We start from the raw sequence: 20,165 nt of genomic DNA on the forward strand, positions 1-20,165 counted from the left end.
ACACATATATATACATACATATATATATATATATATATATATATAAACAAATACCTATGTGTTCCAGCAACTAGCTTCCCATCTGAGAGGGTTTTTAGTGCCAGTGGTAACATAGTGTCATGCCAGTTGACAGACTTGTGTTCTTAGCTAAAAACTTGTAAAAAAATTTTTTTTCCCAGTTTAATTATTTCCCCCAGTTGCAGTGTAAATTGTGAATTGCATGCACCAAAAAAAGTTGACAATGCACTTTCTGTACTTATTTTGCGCTACTTCAGTTACATATACATGTGTAAGAAGTGCCCACCATAACCTTTTTTTTTTTTTTCACCTCCGTGCCCAAACGGCTTCCGAAAGCGGATGATGTCAGGAAACAGTGGTTGCAATTTATTTTTTAACTCTGTTCCTGAGCATTATAACCCACAACACGAGTGAGTAGTGCCAGATTCGCCAAAAGTTTTTGTTGAAAGACTGAGTAAGGGGCGTGGCAGTACTGAAACACCGTCTAAGCTGTTCGCCAATCACAACGCACTGGGACAGCTAACCAATCACAACACATTTTGTTTTTCGGAAGGCGGACCTTCATCAAAGCCGGAACTAATGGAGCCGTTTGTGCCAGGATGGGAGAAAGGTATTTTAATAATGTAAATTACGTGAAAAATAATGTGTTTTTCGAACCACCAAGCATGAGAGCATGTTCTAGTACACCCCTAAAACAAAATCAAGACTTTGTAAAAGAGCATAATAGGACCCCTTTAATAAAAAGCAGTAAGTGATCACTTGGTCTAGATTTTTTTTTTTAAACTGCTTAAATTTGCACTAAACATTTTGCATTTACTTTGTAACAATAACTTCTAAATTGTTTTTGTTGTTTTTTTTAAATGGGAGCAAAAGAAATTCATGTTTTTTTTTATTATTTAAAAGCAAATGCAAACATATCGAGATATATATCGAATATCGTAAAAATGTTGACAATGTCAAGATATAATTTTTTTTTATATATTGCCTATATGTATGTGTGTGTGTACATGTATGTATACAATTATTGAACAAAAATGTTAAATGTATTAATTTCTATACATGTAGTGAATAATAGTTACTACACAAAAATATTAAGCAGCATAACTATTTTCAACATTGATGGTTGTAAGAAATGTTTCTTGAGCTCCGAATCAGCACATTAGAATGATTTCTGGATCATGTGACACTGAAGACTGGAGTATTGGCTGCTGAAAATTCAGCTTTCCCACCACAGGAATAAATGACATTTTAAAACTGAAAACTTATTTTAAATGATAATTCACAAAACACATTTTTGCCTTTGTGAACATAAGCTTTTCATTATTCCAAACTTTTGACCGGTAGTAAGTAGGGCTGTGCGATTAATCAAAATTGTCATAAAATCGCAATTTGAGCATGCGCGATTTCTACATCGCTTTACAGCACGATTTTCCGCGCCCCGACCTCCCGCAGTATGCTATCCGAACCAATCAGAATGCAGCGCGCCTAAATGGAGCACGAGATTATGGAGGACTGTTTCCTGATCCTGGGAGAGTAGACTACAATGCCGGCTGTTCTGACAATGACTGTAAGTACATACAATGACTGTAAGTAAGTTTTTTATATATAAAGAACTTGCCACTGACGATTCAAACGCGAGTTGAGCAGTGTAGAGTAGCGCTTATTGTTTGTCATTTCTCCAATCACAAATGCAGACATGGTTTTATGTTTACACGGAGCATAAACACATTTCATTACACCAAATACACAAAATAATGTTCTTTTTAGCAACATCATATGACCCCTTTAAGTACCAACTGAACATGAACTTCACATACAGCACACACTTCAAGTCCATTCATTGCAGCAGACTTTAAATAAAAATGTCTTTACAGACTAAAAACCTGAACACCCCCAAAATTGCGTAGCAGCTGGGCATTAAAATTGGAACTGCCATATTTCACCAGATTTTAATGTGCAATATATATATCACGGTCGGTGACCTCTTAGCATCCCATCTAAGACAGAGACTAGTGTTAAGCAGGAAGCTTTAAACTCACCTGGGTGGCATGTTCGTGGGTGAACGTGGTTTGAGTGGCTTTTCCTTCTCATCCTTCTTCTCCCGTGGCTCTCTGGGAGGCCGCTCTCTAGGCCGTCCCTCCTTTTCGTCCCGTTTCAGATGATCCCTCTTCCATTCCTCCTTCCTGCGCCGACTCTCCTTCTCACGTTCCCGCTCTCTCTCCCTTTCTCGCTCTCTCTGTCTGCGCTCCCGCTCACGGTGGTCTCTCTCACACTCCCGTTCCCTCTTGCGGTGGCGCTCGTGTGGCTCTCTTTCCCGCTCTCGGTCCTGATGCAAACAAAAAAACAAATCTCAATTGTTCAGTAGTACAAATCCATGTACATGTCTCTCAGGAATACTTCATTCTGATCAAATGCAGCACTGAAGAATCAACTATTTTTGTATAATAAACCTATTTAGGTAATTCCGGTTATATAATATGGCCTACACATCATGTGCATGCACACTGTAAACATTTAAAAGACCAAGCATCAGTAACTTTGCACTTTAGCGTTATACTAAAAGCTCTTTGGAACATATAACACTAAACAAAACAGTAAAACAGCTGTACACTATATCAGTATGTACTCACAGTGTAGTATGGCAGTGGGGTCTCAGTGTACTGCACACGGAAATTCTCATACTGGCCTCCTCGCCAAAAAGCTTCCATCTCATAATCATAGTATGGGTCGCCATATGGATCACTACCACAGAAATAGTTGTTATAAATGTACAGTTGGGAAGAATAATAAACTGTGGTTTAGATGTGTGTGGGGGGGGGGGGGTTAACATCCTCTGCTAACCGGCCTCAATAATGGAGGAAACCGCAAACTCCGTGGCGAGGTCTTGCAGATTTTAAATCAAAAAATTGATTTACGATACTCACCCATAACCTGGATCTCTGAACTCAATATCACTGCAATGCAGAAAGAGAAAAGAAAAATAGTACAGTATGGGTCAGAGCTTATGTACATCTTTTTTAATCAACAAGAATAATTTAGGTTAAAATGTACATGAATTAATAAGAAACTATGTATATTTTGGGTGCTGCAATGGGTCAACATTTTGTGCATTTTTGTTCACCATTTTAAATGGCCCTGCATTGTGACGAATACATTATTTTTAAAAACAAAAATTCATAGTTAAAAATATAACTAGGTCATGGAAACCAGTATGCATAAGAATTATCAAAATGCTTTTAACAATAGTTTTAGATGGATGACAATTACTTTTAAGTATGTAAACTGCCCACAACCACATTTGAACTTCATGAACCAGCAGAAACAAAGGTAACAAATGGAAGAGATCACTCTCTGATTAAGTTTCTGATAAGTCATTGTTTCGTACCCAGCATCTCTGATTTCTCTGGTGATACGATAGCCGCGTTCCCTGAAGAAGTCATTTTCTTTGTCAAAGTCACGGTCATCTTCACCTATGGTTACGGTGAAACGTTTTTCCTCAAAGTCTGGTTCCTGCTCTTTACGGATGGTGGCTTTCTTCAACACCTAAGGGAACGTTTTTTGAGTTGGAACAAGTTGGATCAAGGCATTCAGTTATTCAATTTAACCGGTATGCTTTCCTGTCTAACAAATTCTTCCTGCAGTAAAGAAAGCATCGTATTTAGCACACCATGAGTATCAAAATACATAAAACATTTTGTCTCAGTTACAAAGTTTACCCTTTTTTTGTTATCACAAAACCACTGCAGAACACACTACAGACTCATTTGAATGGATGAGTTCCCCTCAAAAATCCCATAGACAGTATAACAATACCTAGAAATGGAACTTTTTAAATTGTTTACTCAAAAAACTATTTTAAAACGGGTATAGTGGTGATATAACCGTACCTCTTTGGCATGTCTAAGGCCTCTTTCCCAGGCGCTCTCCACTGGAGGATCTAGAGGAGGTGGAGGAGGAGGCAACTCTTCTACGGCAGGGGCTCCCTGGAAGAAAACAAGATTCAAATGTTGAACTGAAATTTAAACTTAATTTTAATTTAGGAAGAAACAAAATAGTAGAAAATTAATCACAAAGGATGTATACCCAGGGGTTAGCGGGCATGAGGGGGTGAGGTCCACCTCCTCCAGGAGGTGCTCCGTTAGGAGAGAAGGGATCTGGCTTGGAGATGAGAGAGTAGTTGCCTTTATCATTGACTCCTGGATGGATAAACCTACAGATCATTCCCCAGGTGCAGTTGCCTGCAAGAGACCAGACAGAAACCATTGCGATATTTAAATATATATTGATAGTTTAACATTTATTAAATATTAACATAGCATCAACATCAAAACCATCCACTGCTTTTGGAATATGTTCTCTGAAGACAAATTTGCTCATAGAAAAGATATTGCATTCAATTGCTCCCCCTACTGTTGTAATTTAGGCACATGCTGAATAACAATCTAAATGTGAAGCTTATCAAACTTCAAAGCATGTTATCATCAAGGGAAATTGTTAGATTATCGCCTTGGGCTACATAAACACACCATTTGATATGTAGAAAAGCTGTATCAGCAGATTTAAAGTATTCAGGAAATCACATGAATGAAGAACTACCTTTCATAAAAAACCTGCAGATGGGTCGGGGTCTGATCTTCCTGTCCATGGGGTCCTTCACCTCCCCCTCCTCAAGATCATCATCCTAAAAAATTAACAGAAAAACTCTCACTACAGCACCTATTTAAGTTTTTTGTTTTATTCTACACCAAAGGTAGGTGATTTACTGTGTAAACGTTTGGGGTCAGTAAGATTTTTGTAATACTTTACTCTGCAAGGATACATTAAATTGACTTAGTAAGTGAAAGTAAAGACTTCTACATTGTTAAAAAATTATTTCAAATAAGTCCTGATCATTTGAACTTTCTATTCATCAAACAATCTTGAAAAAAAAGTATCATGGTTTTCACAAAAATATAAAGCAGCCCAACTGTTTTCAACATGGTAAATAAGAAAATTCTATTTGAGCACCAAATCATCATACTAAAATAATTTCTAAAGGATTGTGTGATGTTGAAAATTAAAATTACATTCCAAAATGTTTTTCAATAGAACAGTTATTTAAAAATGTTAATATTATTTCACAATATTACTGTATTTTTAAGTAAATAAATGCAGCCTTGGTGAGAATAACAGACTTTAAGAACATTTAAAATTCTTGCTCACACCAAACTTTTGAATGGTAGAGTAACTACATATTTTATTTACATAGTATATAATAGTATATAAAATGGCATATAAAAAGTTGATCATGTGATAGAATAATATAATTATGTTTTCTGATTTGGCAGCATTGTGTCATTTCTTTTCCATTCCAGAAAAAAAAGATATTGCATTCAATTGCTCCCTCTACTGTTGTGGTCTGGTCATACAAAAAAATTCTCTGCGTCATGAAAAACAAACTTACACAAATGTCGTTGGGTTTCATAAAAATAAAAAATGTGGACTACAAAGTTAAAAAGCAATGGTTTTATCAGCAAAAAAAAAAACATAAGATAAAAAAAAAATGTCATGACTTGCTCTGCAGTGGCGAGCTGAGATTGAACAGCTCCTATTATCATATACTAATCACAAATGATTTCAACATACTTACATCTATCTCTCCCTCATCAATCTCTCCATCATCTTCCTCTTTCTTTTTATCACGGAACGAATCTCTCCTGCCTCTCTCCCTCGAGTCCGCAGATTTTCTTAGCGGTATGTCGTTGTTATCTGGGGGCAAAATTGGTTTTCTTTCCTTTTTCTTCCGTCTTCTCTCCTCCTCTTCATCATCCTCTTCCTCATCTTCACCATCCTCCCCGGCGGGACCCTTCTCTCCCTCATCCTCCTCGGGAGCAGCAGCACTCGGCTCTTCTGGAACCTCCTCGTCATAATCCAGCTCATGTTCGTCCAGATCTCTGGACACAGAAGATTCGTCCTTCAAATCACTCACTACCATCGCCGCCCTCCTCCGCCTCCTTCTCTCTTCTTCCTCATCATCCTCTTCCTCAAGCTCAGCACGGCCGAGGCCAGACTTGGTGGTTGCCTCATCCTCCTTGTCTCGCTCCTCTTCTGCTGGGGTGAAAGGTCGCTTGTGTTCTGGCCCTGGCGAGTCAGGATCAGGTGATCTCGGCGTCTCAAGGATTTCCTCCTCAGGAGACTGGCTAGCATCCTGTCTGCTTCCTCGGACCGTCAAACCGAGGTCTTGTTGGTGGACGTCTTCTCTCTCCTCCCTGTCCATCTTGTAGTCTTCCAGGTCTGATACGTCCTCAGGATCTTCTCGTCCAGCTGCTACCCTGTCTCCATCCTCAAAATCTGAGTCTCCTCCACCCTCCTGTACTTCATTCTCATCATCATTCAAAAGCTCACTGTCTGACACTCCCTTGTCTACTTCTGCTGGGGACTCGGGCGACTCCAGCAGCTCGTTGTCGGAGAGACCCTTCTCCTCCTCCTCAGGAGATTGTGGGGACTGGGTGGGGCTCTCAGGCGTATCCATCAGCAAGAACTCTGAGGCAGACATTTAATATCAGCCAAACAGTTAGTACAGAAAAGGGGGAAAAAAACAAAGTCCAAGTTAACAGACCTTCTAAGACCCACTCTAAATAATTAAAACACATACTAAAATAATATCCATTATTTGCAAACTACTGGAAACCTAACACTTTTATAACAAATCTACTAAATACTTATTTGGCATGTAGTGTTTTAATTAAAATTAATTAATTAAATTTAATAACAAATACATTAAAACATAACATTTATAAAGATAAGAACAGCTTTTCCATTCAAATATGCTTTTAAAATTATATTTTAAATATTGACATCCTAAAACCAGTAGCTTCCTACTAACAAATTTAGTAAATACATATTTGGCATATGATCTTTTTTTAAGTAATGTAATTCTATGTATTAATAAATATATTATTTTAAAAAAACTATATGTATATGTGAAGAAGAGTTCAGATGCAAAAGCCTCCAAGTGCCGTCTGAAACTTTCTTTTAAAATGAGCATATTAATTAAAAAAAATCTATCTATCTATATATACATACACTGCCCGTCCAAAAAAAAAGTCACACACTCTAATATTTCGTTGGACCGCCTTTAGCTTTGATTATGGCACGCATTCACCGTGGCATCGTTTCGATAAGCTTCTGCAATGTCACAGCATTTATTCCCATCCAGAGTTGCATTAATTTTTCACCAAGATCTTGTATTGATGATGGGAGAGCCAGACCGCTGCTCGAAGTCATCTCCAGCACATCCCAAAGATTCTCAATGGGGTTAAGGTCTGGACTCTGTGGTGGATTTCCAATCCATGTGTGAAAATGATGTCTCGTGCTCTCTGAACCACTCTTTCAAAATTTGAGCTCGATGAATCCTGGCATTGTCATCTTGGAATATGCCTGTGCCATCAAGGAAAAAAAACCATTGATGGAATAACCTGGTCAATTCAGTATATTCAGGTAGTCAGCTGACCTCATTCTTTGGGCACATAACATTGCTGAACCTAGACCTGGCTAACTGCAGCAACCCCAGATCATAGCACTGCCCCCACAGGCTTGTATGATAGGCACTAGGCATGATAGGTGCATCACTTCATCCGCCTCTCCTTACCCTGATGCGCCCATCACTCTGGAACAGGGTAAATCTGGACTCATCAGACCATTTGACCTTCTTCCATTGCTCCAGAGTCCAATCTTTATGCTCCCTAGCAAACTGAAGCCTTTTTTTTTTTTCCCAATTAGCCTCACTGATAAGTGGTTTTCTTAAGGCTACACAGCTGTTTAGTCCCAATCCCTTGAGTTCCCTTCGCATTGTGCGTGTGGAAATGCTCTTACTTTCACTATTAAACATAGCCGTGAGTTCTACTGTTGTTTTTTTTACGATTTGATTTCACCAAACGTTTAAGTGATCGCCAGTCACGATCATTCAAGATTTTTTTCCGACCACATTTCTTCCTCGAAGATGATGGTTCCCCACTATCCTTCCGGTTTTTAATAATGCGTTGGACAGTTCTTAACCCAATTTTAGTAGTTTCAGCAATCTCCTTAGCTGTTTTCTTTGCTTGATGCATGCAAATAATTTGACCCTTCTGAAACAGATTAACATCTTTTCCATGACCATAGGATGTGCCTTCCAATATGGTTGTTTTAAGAAATGAGAAGCTACTCCCTGCATCAGTTAGGGTTAAATAACTTGTTGCCAGCTGAAACATAATCATCCATGCAGTAATTATCCAATGGGAGGCTCTACCTATTTGCTTAGTTAAATTTAGGTGGTGACTTTTTTTTTGGACGGATATAATATATATATATATATATATATATATGAAAAGATAACAAGATAAAGTCAAAGCTGGACCCCTGAGGGTTCACTTAAAAATAATTATAAAACAACTACAACTATTTGTACTTGTAAGCTTTTAAATGTTAATATTGTTCAAATATTAAAAACTGGATAGTGTTTGTAAAACTATCAAAAATAAGCTTTACTGCGGTTCTCACACATTAAACGCTTATCACTTAATTTGTTTTTGAATGACTGTCTTATACAAAGCTAACAGTTTTTATTTTAGTGACAATCATTTTAATGCCAATGGTATTTAGATGAAAACTATACAATGGTGATTTTATATAAGGTACACTTTCATAAGCAAAATCCCTATTAAAACGAATTAATTACCCTACTAGTTCTTCCATAACAACACCTCTATATTAGCCTGCTAACGTAAAATAGATTAACCGCATTCAAAACTTAAACTCATAAACAAACTCTTCCATACCACACAAAGGCCAGTCATTGAATAATCTGGAACTTGTTTACCTTCTCAGATTTAAGGCAATGGATTCATGAGAGGGAGACCGACACATGTCTTACTAGCCGCTTAATCTTTAACGGGAGAGCTCGTTGATGGCGATGCGGCTAACAGGCCCGAATCCTGCCCGCACACTTAGAAAACGACACCATTTCCGACATTTTCCGAACGATAGCGCCACTTAAACGCCTAGACCTGAGCTTAAACACATACGTTACTTTTTAAGTCTAAATTCACGAGTTACTGTGTTGCACGATGTTTCTTCGATGCACACGGGCTAAAATCTCATGCAACAATAAAGCGCTCCCTCCTGCACAACACACGGACATCGCGTATTAAAACACATTCGGTCACCTTTCAAACCACAGAGTCTCGGGAGACAGGGTCTCAGTGTAGGGAGTCGCCCGGTCTCTCTCCTTGGGGTGACTGTGTTCAAACAATGAGCGATCTGTCTGGGGTTCTTTTTTTTTCTCTACCGGAAAAATTCATAAACCCTGCACTACACAGTGAGAGCGGCCATTACACAGACGTCATCAAAGCGCGACCAGCGTTGCATAGAATACACAAACAAGTAAAAGAAAGGAAATATTATTAAATTATTATTAGAAAACCATGTAAAATAAATATATTCAATATTCAATACATAAATATACTGAGGCATACATTCATACACAGTGACAATATTTAAATACTGAGGTCATACAGGAACAAATGATAAAATTATATAAATTATCATCATTTAAACACATTTCTCAAAGTAATATTCATTTATTTAGGGGTAGAACATTTTGTGAATTAATCTTTAATTACAGCCTACAGTGTGCCTCAAATCACGCATGAATTACCGGTGAACTCTTCCACTAGGGGGCGCTATTGTGATGAAGGGACATACAGTTAAGAAGATTTACAGTTAAGCGTGCATAGCGCTTCTGTACAAGATCAGATTATTTGCTCGTCATGTCAAATACTTAATATCAGTGCATTTTGTTTTTCATCTGGGGTTTACAGCCGACACTGCACGAGAGCTGTTTTGGTTCCAAACTGCAATGATGTCTGGTAGGAGACGCCTTATTCTCTATCTTGAGAAGTTGTCGATGTCAGTTTCCATAATACGCAAATTTTAAGTGATTTCTTAAATCAGAACTTCATTCCTAAAATTGTTATTTTGGAAGACAAAGGTGTATGAATAATATGCACTTATATTATAGGCTAAGTATTTTCCAAGACAAATGGTTAAAGAGCTGCGCGTTTTACTGAAGACTGAAATTCTTCTTGCTTGTTTCGTTAATATAATAAATAAAGCTACTCAGGTAGAAGATAGGTGCTAATGTTTACTAACGTTTATATAATTCTATAAAATATATAATTGAACGTTTGTAATAGTGCGATATAAAAAATTACAAGCTGAGCGTGTATTCTTTTGTATAGCTAGATTGAGAGGTTCATAAATTCACATAATCTTTAAGGCGCCAAAATATTTTGCAAACTGGATGTTGCTTTAACAACTTGCTTAAAAAAACCGAATGTTGCTTTAAAAATGTTCAAAACTGTAAATTATTCATTTTACGCGAATTATGAATATTTCCAATGTATTAATGAAACGTCTGCTTTCCTGTTCAGGTACAAATTTATAAGAGAGACTGTGATTTTCGCACGGACAGTAGGCTGTGTCCTAAATTTAGTGAGATAACTACCTAGACAGCGGTTTTAGGCATGTGCCATTTTGGAAGCAGCCTGTGGCGCCCCTAAATGCAATCTAGTTTGGCAGCTCACTTGGTTTTGAGACACAGCCATGCTGTTTGCCTTAGAGTGCATTATACTGATTTATGATTCTGGTAGTGATACAGTCAATTAGGAGAGCTGAACAAATGTGAATGACAGCCCCGTTCATAGCAGCACGTCTGACTCTCCCATCATCTTCGAATCAAGCTCAGAGAAAGAAAAGGAAGAGCTCTCTTTTATATATGTGACAGCAGAAATCTGATGGGTGTTACAAATACTGTAGTGCTTCTGTTGAAAAACAGGTGTAGCCACTCATTATTATTATTTGCCATTTATTTTTAATATTGAAAAAAATATTATGTCCCTAATATGAAAATCATCTTTTTTTTTATTCAAGCAAAGACAGCATAATAAACATCGAGGGACACACACACACATAAAAGCTGGAACCGAACAGACAGTTTTTTTTTCATATTCAATCTTTTGAATATCAAACAGATAATATTCTGCTTTTTTTCTCCACCACCAATTTGATTTCTGCCTGTTTCTTCACGTCTTGTATGTAAATACTCACATCAAGAGGACTAATCATGCAGGAAAATGTGAGCTCCAGAATGGACACCCCCACCAACATCTCCCTGGTGGGGTCTGGGGACGCTGTGTCCGAGTCCCTGGAGTATAAGACGGTATCTGTGTTCCTGGTGCTGCTGGTGTGTGGCGTGGGCATAGTGGGAAACATCATGGTCGTGCTGGTGGTTCTTACCACACGGCACATGCGTACACCCACCAACTGCTATCTGGTGAGCTTGGCCGTGGCGGACCTGATGGTCCTGGTGGCCGCAGGTCTGCCGAATATCTCAGAGAGCTTGATGGCCACCTGGGTGTATGGGCATGCTGGGTGTCTGGGCATCACCTACTTCCAGTACCTTGGTATTAATGCGTCCTCCTGTTCAATTACAGCCTTCACTGTGGAGAGGTAAGACCTAAAATTAAGTAACATAAAACTAAAATTAAATAGCTCAGAGCTGGACTCAAATTCTGTAAGAAGACTGTGATAGTTATGTAATATGAAAATAAGTAAAATTATATGAAGACAATAGGGATGTAACGATTCGCTCAACTCACACTTCGATTCGATTCACGATTTTGAATTCACGATTCGATTCGATTCACGGTTTGTTTGTTTTTTTACAAAATGAGATTTAAGACAAATTATAAATTAAATGTGTCCTTTTATTATTGTTTGGACAAAATGCTGCACGTTTCTTTGTGAAATTTAAATATAACTATAATAATATACTAATATAGCACTTCCATATTATTGCTCTTTTGTTGGTTTTGATTGCTTCTATTGTCCTCATTTGTTAGTCGCTTTGGATAAAAGCATCTGCTAAATGACAAAATTTAAATATAATGTAAATAACAAAACTAAATTGAAATTTTAAAACAAGCCCCAAATCAAATAAATAAGTAACACAAATAAAAGAAATCTCTTCATATAAACAAACTAAGGCTTTGTCTGTGCTCTTCCCATTTAAAATTAGAGGCAACCACTGCATTTTAATCATGATCCAAACAAAGATGCTGCATACATGCAACATGAGCAGTTTTCCTTCCTCAAGGTTTGTTCTCCAATCTGTGCAGCCGCTACATCGCAGCCTATAACTGTTCATAAGAAGTTCACAGGCTTTGCAAGAAATTGGTGAATCTCTAGCCTGTCAAAAATATTTCCAGGTCATATTAAAAATTCGATTTTGTAAGCATAATGATTTTTGAATTTTGGCACCGTCACATTACTTTCATGACAACTAAAGGTAAAATGAATGATATATTGAAATAAAAGGTGTATAATTTTTTAACTACTTTCTTTGAACCCAGTCACTTAATAATATATTTTTTATTCGTATTTATTTCATTATAATTAATGAAATAACGTAATCAGTTTTTGCGAAGCTAAATTTGCGAAGCAATTTTGCGTATCTTTGGAACACACAACATAAAGTAATCAGCGTTGTTTACGTTCTGGGGAAAGCGTGCGCATGCGTCATGAGTAATTAATGACAGAATTTTCATTTTTGGGTCACTTTAACCTTCTGGTGGTCTTTTTTAGAGCAAACCGTTTACATTCTGAATTTTATAAAGGTTTTACTTCATTGGAATGGTATGAAACTTGGTGAGTATTGTGGCACTTACTATATAAATACAAAAAAGGCTAAATATATAGTCTTAAACATTAGTCATACTTATGATCTTTGAAGTAAAAAAGGAAGGAAATAAATGAAAAATACAAAAATAAAGAGCTAATATTTAGGGTACAATCTACAAATAAGCCACGACGAAGTAGTCTTTGATAATGACTAAAAAAAAAAATAAAATAAAAATAAAATATATATATATATATATATATATTCACAAATGTTAAAGCTAATATAAGTATGACCGAAAATACTCTTATAAACAACTAGAGAATACATAACCCTATTATATTTAGGCTTATACATGCATCTTGTGGTTACACCATTTTATTACATATGACATTCTTTATTTTTCCCACCAGATGGCTCCAATCAAAATACCTTTGCTTTATTTTGTATTATGTTTTTTCCTAATATTTGTATTATTTTATAATATTATATAAATAAATGGTGCATAGAGAGAGTCATGCAGTCATTTGAAGAGAGTTTGTCTAGTACCATTAAATCCCTTCAAAACACAAAATATTAAAGAGGAAATATTACCTTAAATAATCTGTTTTTGCTGACAAGAATCACAAGTGTGACTCCTAAGTGAGAAATACTTTAAATAAATATATTAAATATATTTCATTAAATAATAAACATTATTCTTTTCTCGTGGTTCCACAGATACATCGCTATATGTCACCCAATGAGGGCTCAAACGGTCTGTACGGTATCCCGAGCCAAACGCATCATTGCCGGGGTGTGGGCTTTCACCTGTGTATACTGTATGCTCTGGCTGTTCCTGGTGGACATCCAGGTGAACCCTGACGGTCGTGTTCAGTGCGGCTACCGCGTCTCTCGAGACCTCTACCTGCCCATCTACCTGATCGACTTCGCCATCTTCTACGTGATCCCGCTGCTCCTGGCCATTGCTCTTTATGGTCTCATCGCCCGAATCCTTTACCTGAATCCTCTGCCCCACCCACCAGACTCAGGTACCATTACCGCCCCCACTCTCAGGAGGAGCTGCAAAGAACCAGCGGACGCCGGAAAAGCAAGTCGTCAGGGACGCCCAAAGAGCGCGCTTTCTTCCCGGAAACAGGTGCGTGTGTGTGTGCACAAAAGTTCGTGTTTAGACAATTAGGCCTAATTCCACATTTTGATATCCACTGAGATTGCAGTTGAGGGCAAACGAAGGGCAGTTCTTCCCTCCTGTACCGTGCCTTATGATTATTATCTCACATTTGTTTTTTGAAAGGTCAGTTCTTTTTTTATGCGAATAATGTTTCACTCTTCTAAATGTCAGTTTGTGAGGAGAAGAATGTGTCGATATTTTTCTGGTGGAGATTAAAATAGTAGCCTATTTAAAGTAATTGACACATTTAATTGGCATATATTTAGATAAGTCAATCTTTTATTTAATATTATATTTTACTTGGTTGCATCTTAATTTGTATTAAAAACAAAGTGCCTAGAATTTTGCATAAAAAATTAGAAAAGATACAATAAATGATACCCAGCTGCCTTTGGTGGCAGTCGTAAAACTTTAAATGATCATCACATAGAGTGTGTGCCAATGTTTCTTGCATGCAACAACTAACACAGTATGAACCTTGGTGTCCGATTTGTGAACAAATGACTTCTAGTCACTGATTCATTTTGATGATTCAGTCAAAAGAATTCACAGCTTCGAATAGGTTAGCCTAGGTTTGAATCAGAGTTACTCAATCAGAAGCCGCATTCATTTTTCGGCTATGTCTGATTCTAAATGACTGTTACCTGTCAATTTATTGACTTGCTGTTTATATGACAATGCTTAATTAAAGATGCAGAGTTTTATGTAGTGAATGAGGTCTAATTGCACTTTAGGATAAGAAAAAGTCTGTTTGGGTGACATTTTGGAACCATTACCAACACCTATTACTGATAGCATCAAAATGGAAGTAATTTATACTAAATGTTTTCTAAATGTAGTCATTTTTGGTTTGGAGTTCTGTATAAAGCACAATAATATCTCTGCACACCTTCATTTGTGCAAATAAACACATATATGGATGCAGATCAAACATCTGAGCTCATTATTTGTTATGTAAAAGTGTACCTAATGGCAAAATATCATCATAAATCAGATCATCAGGATCTATCTCATCAGAAGAGAGGCATTAGGGGCCATCAGGGTACTGTTTGGGTCTACATTACCATCACTACATCAGCCACAGCTGTGTTGTGACTCTGGAATAATAGACTCTGTGATAGATCATAGACATTAGAGATATGATGCAGGCAGTGAGAAAACAAAAGCATGAAGTCATGCAAAGGCCAAGAATTTCAGAAGATATTTTCCCTGATTGAAAATGGTTAAACAGTCACACAGTTGACAGTGAATGCTGCTATATATGTATTAGTGCTGTCAATCGGTTAAAAAAAATTAACTAATTAATTGCACAATTTTTTCTTAAATTAATCGCGATTAATCCCACCTAACATTAAAGTTTTTAAATATACTTTTATGTTGCAATAATTTCACATTCAATCTTAAAATTAATGTACAAACAACATAAAGACAGTATATTTTTAATATTTGCTTAATGGCATCTTTTTTATGACTGAAGGCCAGTATCACTGATACCAATTAATACTGATTTCCCTATAAATAATTTACCCCCTAATATTTAACCATTGACTATAGCCATTCAAAATTACATTATAATTAAGAGCTATCAATTTTAACATTTATTAGACTTTAAAAATAACTTCTAATTTAAGTGAACTTAAAACAATCTTCATATAAACCCATTATAATAAATGTCATATTTAGCTAGGCTATACAGCAATTGAATAAAGTTCTTAAACTCTAATTCTAAATACAGATGAATCCTTAAAGCTATAAAAGTTATTGATTTCCTCTTTTTTTCTTTTATTCTTAATACACAGACATCAGAGCAGCTGGTTATTAGTTTGTTTTGGCTGCTATTTCTTTAAGAGCTGACATTGCATGCACGTAGTTTCTTTCGTGATTTGATATGAAAGGATACAGGCTACAGCGCGCGCCGGCGCCTTTGTGCGTGCAATTGAAGAGCACGCGCTCCGAGCACAGTACAGTCTCCGCGCTCATTTGACTCGCGCCTGATGCTGAAGTGAAGCTGGAGTGTGCATCTGAAACGTCTCCGGTTTGATGTGGTCATAAAGACGTTCTGCGACTGAATAAATGCACAGAAGTAGCAGTTATGAGTAGGGTGGCCAACCCTAGGCTCCGCCCCTGCCTTAAAGCGTTAAACTGAAAAAAGTAATCGCCTGCGTTAACGCGCTAATTTTGACAACACTAATATGTATATATTACTGTCAACTACCCAGGCATTTTAGTATCACTAAGATACTGTTATTATTATTTTATAAAAATATTTTTATATTTTATATTTTTGTATTGAATTAGTTTTTAGTGTTATATTTTCCATTTTAATTTTAGTCAAAATTGTAATCATATTGTTTTTGTCATTTTTATTAATCTTTTTGTCTATATAGTTTTTTGATTTTGAAATAAATAAAAAAATAATTTAATGTAATACTTTTTTACGGTATTAGTTTTAGGTAATTATAATAACCCTGACAGATAAACTTATACTTTTAGTTCTGAGACTTTAACAATAGTTCAGTGATATAGATCTAATGAATTTAATGATAGATTCAGAGCGTCAAACAGATAAGAATGGATAATATCATGCAATTCAGACCATTCATTGACCTTACGTGCACATGTCCCTGCGTTTACCACGAGTGCACTTATGTGTGTGCGGAGATGCTCGCGTTCGCCTCAGATCAAAATCTTGAAGCCCCACTTGAGTGGAACATTTGCATAATATGATTTGTGATGTTCACGCAAGTATTCTTAATACTCCTGGAGATTATGCTCTTTGAGGTTATAAGAGCGGCTCCCTTTCTTCTGCTTTTGTACCACGGTTAAGGTGCACCTCCAGCTCTTTGATCACTTCATTTGCAAATTTCATAAAGTTCAATACAATTCAAGATGCCTGTGCCACCGCAGTGGTTGAGTGAAGTTATCTCTCCTATGAATCTGATAAAGTCATCACTACAGTAGAGGCTCCCCTTTATTTAACCTAATCATGAGTAGCAGCCGGCTTTGTTTGTGCTGTGTTAAGACCTTGTTTTCCATTGATAAGCAATCACAATAACCAGATATTTCAAATGCATATTCAAATTGTCACTGCCAGTCATGCAGTCATTATCTCCTGCTTTGTTAATTAAAGGAGCTCCTCCCAGCCTCACACAGCTTCAATGAGATACTTTGTTGTGCAGACAATTTTGTCATTATTATTGAAGGTCTCCGTCACCGGTTGTCTATCTCTAGCGTGAGACAATGAATACGCTCAAACCCCACAGGAGTCCCTGTGAATGTTAATGGGACGGATTTTAGTATGTATCTGTCGCTTGAAATGAGTGAGGGCACACTAGGGAAGACTGCTTTGTTTTCTTTGACAGACAAAACCTGGTGTGGATATATTCCACCCTTCTCACAGGGGTCCAGCAGTGTTTGCCTGTTAACCGTCACCGGGGAGGCAAAGATGATGTTTGACTGATGTTTGATGGAAGATGTTTGAGCGCGTCTCGTCTTGTTGTCTCTCACTGTCATTCTCTCTCTGCTCCCACTTCTACATTTGTTTTAATGCAACAATAATGTAAAATGCAATTGTTTCTTTGAGATTCCCGACAAGGATAAGTTTTAATTTAATTCAAAGCACTCAGTCTAAGCCTGTTTGTGTCTTTTTTCTAAATAATACCTCTAAATATATGTGCTTTAAAGAGGTCATATGATGCTGCTAAAAAGAACATTATTTTGTGTAATTTGTGTAATTAAATGTGTTTATGCGGTTTAAGGTAAAAAAAAACACATTATTTTCCACATACTGTACACAGGTGCTGCATTGTCAGTACAAATATTATTTTTATTGATCGTGTACATGTGTTTTTATGCCTTGAAAGCATAAATATTTTGATTGATTTCTTTTTTGTGGTGTATTGAACACTGTTGTGAACTCTGCAGATTTTAATATAAGCATGGTCTATCAAGCTAACATAGATGATGTTTCCTCAAAATTGTTAAACTGACTTATGATGGTTTTGAACACATATGTTTTAAAGAGTTGAAAATAATTATTAAAACACAGTAAGCCACAGTTTTCCAGTAGACATGTTTTCATGAAGTTATAGTTACATTATAGCTAATTTAAGCTATTAGACCTATATTTAAATCTAAAGCCTAATAAATTGTTTGTTGTAGCTTGTTTATTTATTTAAAAAAGATATAAATACTTTTCTTTCTGACACATAAAAACACCTGTGATGGCAAAGCTGAATTTTTAGCAGTCATTACTCCAGTCTTCAGTGTCACATGATCCTTCAGAAATCATTCTATTATACTGTTTTCAGTTTCCTTTGGTGAATGGAAAGTAAAAAAAAAAAGCAGCATTTATTTGAAATAGAAATCTTTTGTAACATTATACATTTTTTTCTACTTTTGAACATTAGTGTAAACAGAATAGACTAAAGATAAACAACAGAAATTACTGAAGCCCTGCTATCATCCTTCTTTTTCTGCACAAGAAAATTTTTCTGTTTGAAAATGCACACAGCCTTTCAAAAGTCAGGATTTTATGTTGTTTTATGGACATTGTGACTTGTTAAAAGAAAATATTCAAGATTCAAATCTGTAAAGGAAATACTTGTTAAAAAATAGTAACAATATGTGACCACGACGAACATGCTTGCTGTCATTGTTAGAAATACTTAAAAGGAAGTGTTCTGAATTCATATGGAAGCTTTATGGAAGCGATCAGAAGGTACTAAGAATGCTTTGAACCTAAGTCCATTGTGAGTATATGGGAAAACCTCAAAGAGCCACTTTTATCATTTCTCACCTCTTTAGGTCACTAAGATGCTCGCAGTGGTGGTTGTGCTCTTCGCCCTGCTGTGGATGCCATACAGGACCCTGGTTCTCATTAACTCCTTTGTGAGCACGCCATACCTGGATGCCTGGTTCCTGCTCTTCTGCAGAACCTGCATTTATGCCAACAGTGCAATCAACCCTGTCGTTTACAACCTGATGTCCCAGAAGTTTCGTTCGGCCTTCCGTGGGCTGTACCGCTGCCATAGGGAAGATATGCACCAGCGGACGCTCTCCATAATCCAGAGCGGATACAGCCTTGGAAGGGACCCCCGACTTTGCAGCAACACCAACAGCACACATAAGAAAATCGGTTCAGTCACTCCTGAGCAGAAACCAAACAAATGCATGGAGAACAACAAGGAAAATATAGACAAGCTAATTAGTGATGGTGTAAAAAATGAGATTGAGCCAAGCATCAAGAAAAACGCAGTTGAAAACTGCAACATAGATGAATTGAAAAGCTCAGTTGACAAAGAGATGCCTACAGTGGAGAACGTGGACATGAGCAAGATTAATGATAATGGGAAAATAATGGAGGAAAGCGATAATACTACTCAGGATATTATCGCTGACATGAGCAACACAGAGCAGACACAGCTAGCCGCCGATGAATTCAAATCTACTGTGGGGGAAGCCGAACAGAATGACACAGAGTTAAATCACAGCATTGTATAGATCACTCCACTACATACTGTATATATTTCATTGAAGTGGCAGGGTTGATCGGTTGTTAATTTTAAAGCCAGATCTTGGAATTCAAAACTTGTATTTACAGGCGTCATCCTCACTCTTCAGTGGAGGTGGCAAGACTGGAGCTACTCTCTCCTCATAATTTACAAGTGGAACCATTTGGCTGTCAGCACCAGCATCACATGCCCCCTATGCTAGAGCTTCAGCTAGGACTGACTGATTTGTTACAAAACATATTATTTCGAAGAAACATTTAACATCTCATATTGCTGCTACTTAAAAATATAGACACTGAAACAGCACCCATGAGTCTTGAGGCTGAAATAACCTACACAACCTTTAAAATCTGAACTAATTTTAAAACAGGCATCATACACTTGCCTACTTTGCAAATGGTTACAGAGGAAAAAAAGGCATCATACACTGAACAACTGAGGATCACACACCACCAGACTTTCAAGACATTTTGAAGAAGACATGCAGAAATATATGCCGCATTGCTAGGAGATGCATGACAAATGAAAGCAATGTGTGCTCTAAATCAGCTTAAAATATCAAACATGTTTGACATCTTTCGACGGAACTATTGCTAATTCTTCCAGACTGCAAGTCAGAGCAAAAATCTGGGGAAAAAATAATGTAGTGTATTCCAATAAGTTCAAACTGGACTTTTCTTTAAAGGGAAAGTTCGCTCACCCCCATGTTGTTCCAAACCTGTATGACTTTCTTACTTATGCGGAACACAAAAGAAGATATTTTGAA

At 36.9% G+C, this 20,165-nt stretch overlaps 2 protein-coding genes across 6 annotated transcripts in view; one reads left to right on the forward strand and one right to left on the reverse strand.

Moving 5' to 3' along the window:
* The window catches only part of zc3h18 (zinc finger CCCH-type containing 18), a 31,324-nt gene extending 21,941 nt beyond the window's left edge, over positions 1 to 9,383 (reverse strand). For 3 of the 5 annotated variants that reach the window (XM_016483191.1, XM_016483189.1, XM_016483187.1), the window contains exons 1-9: positions 9,204 to 9,383; positions 5,648 to 6,540; positions 4,615 to 4,699; positions 4,102 to 4,256; positions 3,906 to 4,001; positions 3,404 to 3,561; positions 2,943 to 2,972; positions 2,649 to 2,760; positions 2,058 to 2,344 (exon numbers count right to left, since the gene is read on the reverse strand). In XM_016483191.1, coding sequence (XP_016338677.1) covers positions 2,058 to 2,344; positions 2,649 to 2,760; positions 2,943 to 2,972; positions 3,404 to 3,561; positions 3,906 to 4,001; positions 4,102 to 4,256; positions 4,615 to 4,699; positions 5,648 to 6,529 — 1,805 coding nt within the window. In that variant the 5' untranslated portion in view covers positions 6,530 to 6,540; positions 9,204 to 9,383. Of the gene's footprint in view, positions 1 to 2,057; positions 2,345 to 2,648; positions 2,761 to 2,942; positions 2,973 to 3,403; positions 3,562 to 3,905; positions 4,002 to 4,101; positions 4,257 to 4,614; positions 4,700 to 5,647; positions 6,541 to 8,857; positions 9,183 to 9,203 lie in introns of those variants that run through there. The other 2 variants (XM_016483190.1, XM_016483188.1) reach the window with 2 other exon arrangements.
* Positions 9,384 to 11,123: 1,740 nt separating this feature from the next.
* trhr2 (thyrotropin releasing hormone receptor 2) lies at positions 11,124 to 19,765 on the forward strand. Its single transcript, XM_016483192.1, has 3 exons — positions 11,124 to 11,547; positions 13,436 to 13,853; positions 18,693 to 19,765. Exons 1-3 carry the CDS (start codon positions 11,162 to 11,164, stop codon positions 19,386 to 19,388), a joined length of 1,500 nt encoding a protein of 499 aa, XP_016338678.1. The 5' UTR covers positions 11,124 to 11,161; the 3' UTR covers positions 19,389 to 19,765.
* The last annotated feature ends 400 nt before the right edge of the window (positions 19,766 to 20,165 follow it).

Source organism: Sinocyclocheilus anshuiensis, unplaced genomic scaffold, assembly GCF_001515605.1.
Source record: "Sinocyclocheilus anshuiensis isolate Anshui unplaced genomic scaffold, SAMN03320099.WGS_v1.1 scaffold481, whole genome shotgun sequence".
NCBI lineage: Eukaryota > Metazoa > Chordata > Actinopteri > Cypriniformes > Cyprinidae > Sinocyclocheilus > Sinocyclocheilus anshuiensis.

Bases quoted from the DNA above. Each gene is read 5' to 3' on its own strand.
- trhr2 (XM_016483192.1), top strand. From the start codon at position 11,162: ATGCAGGAAAATGTGAGCTCCAGAATGGACACCCCCACCAACATCTCC. The intron at 11,548-13,435 runs GTAAGACCTAAA...GTGGTTCCACAG, and splicing joins ACAGCCTTCACTGTGGAGAG to ATACATCGCTATATGTCACC. The intron at 13,854-18,692 runs GTGCGTGTGTGT...TCACCTCTTTAG, and splicing joins CGCTTTCTTCCCGGAAACAG to GTCACTAAGATGCTCGCAGT.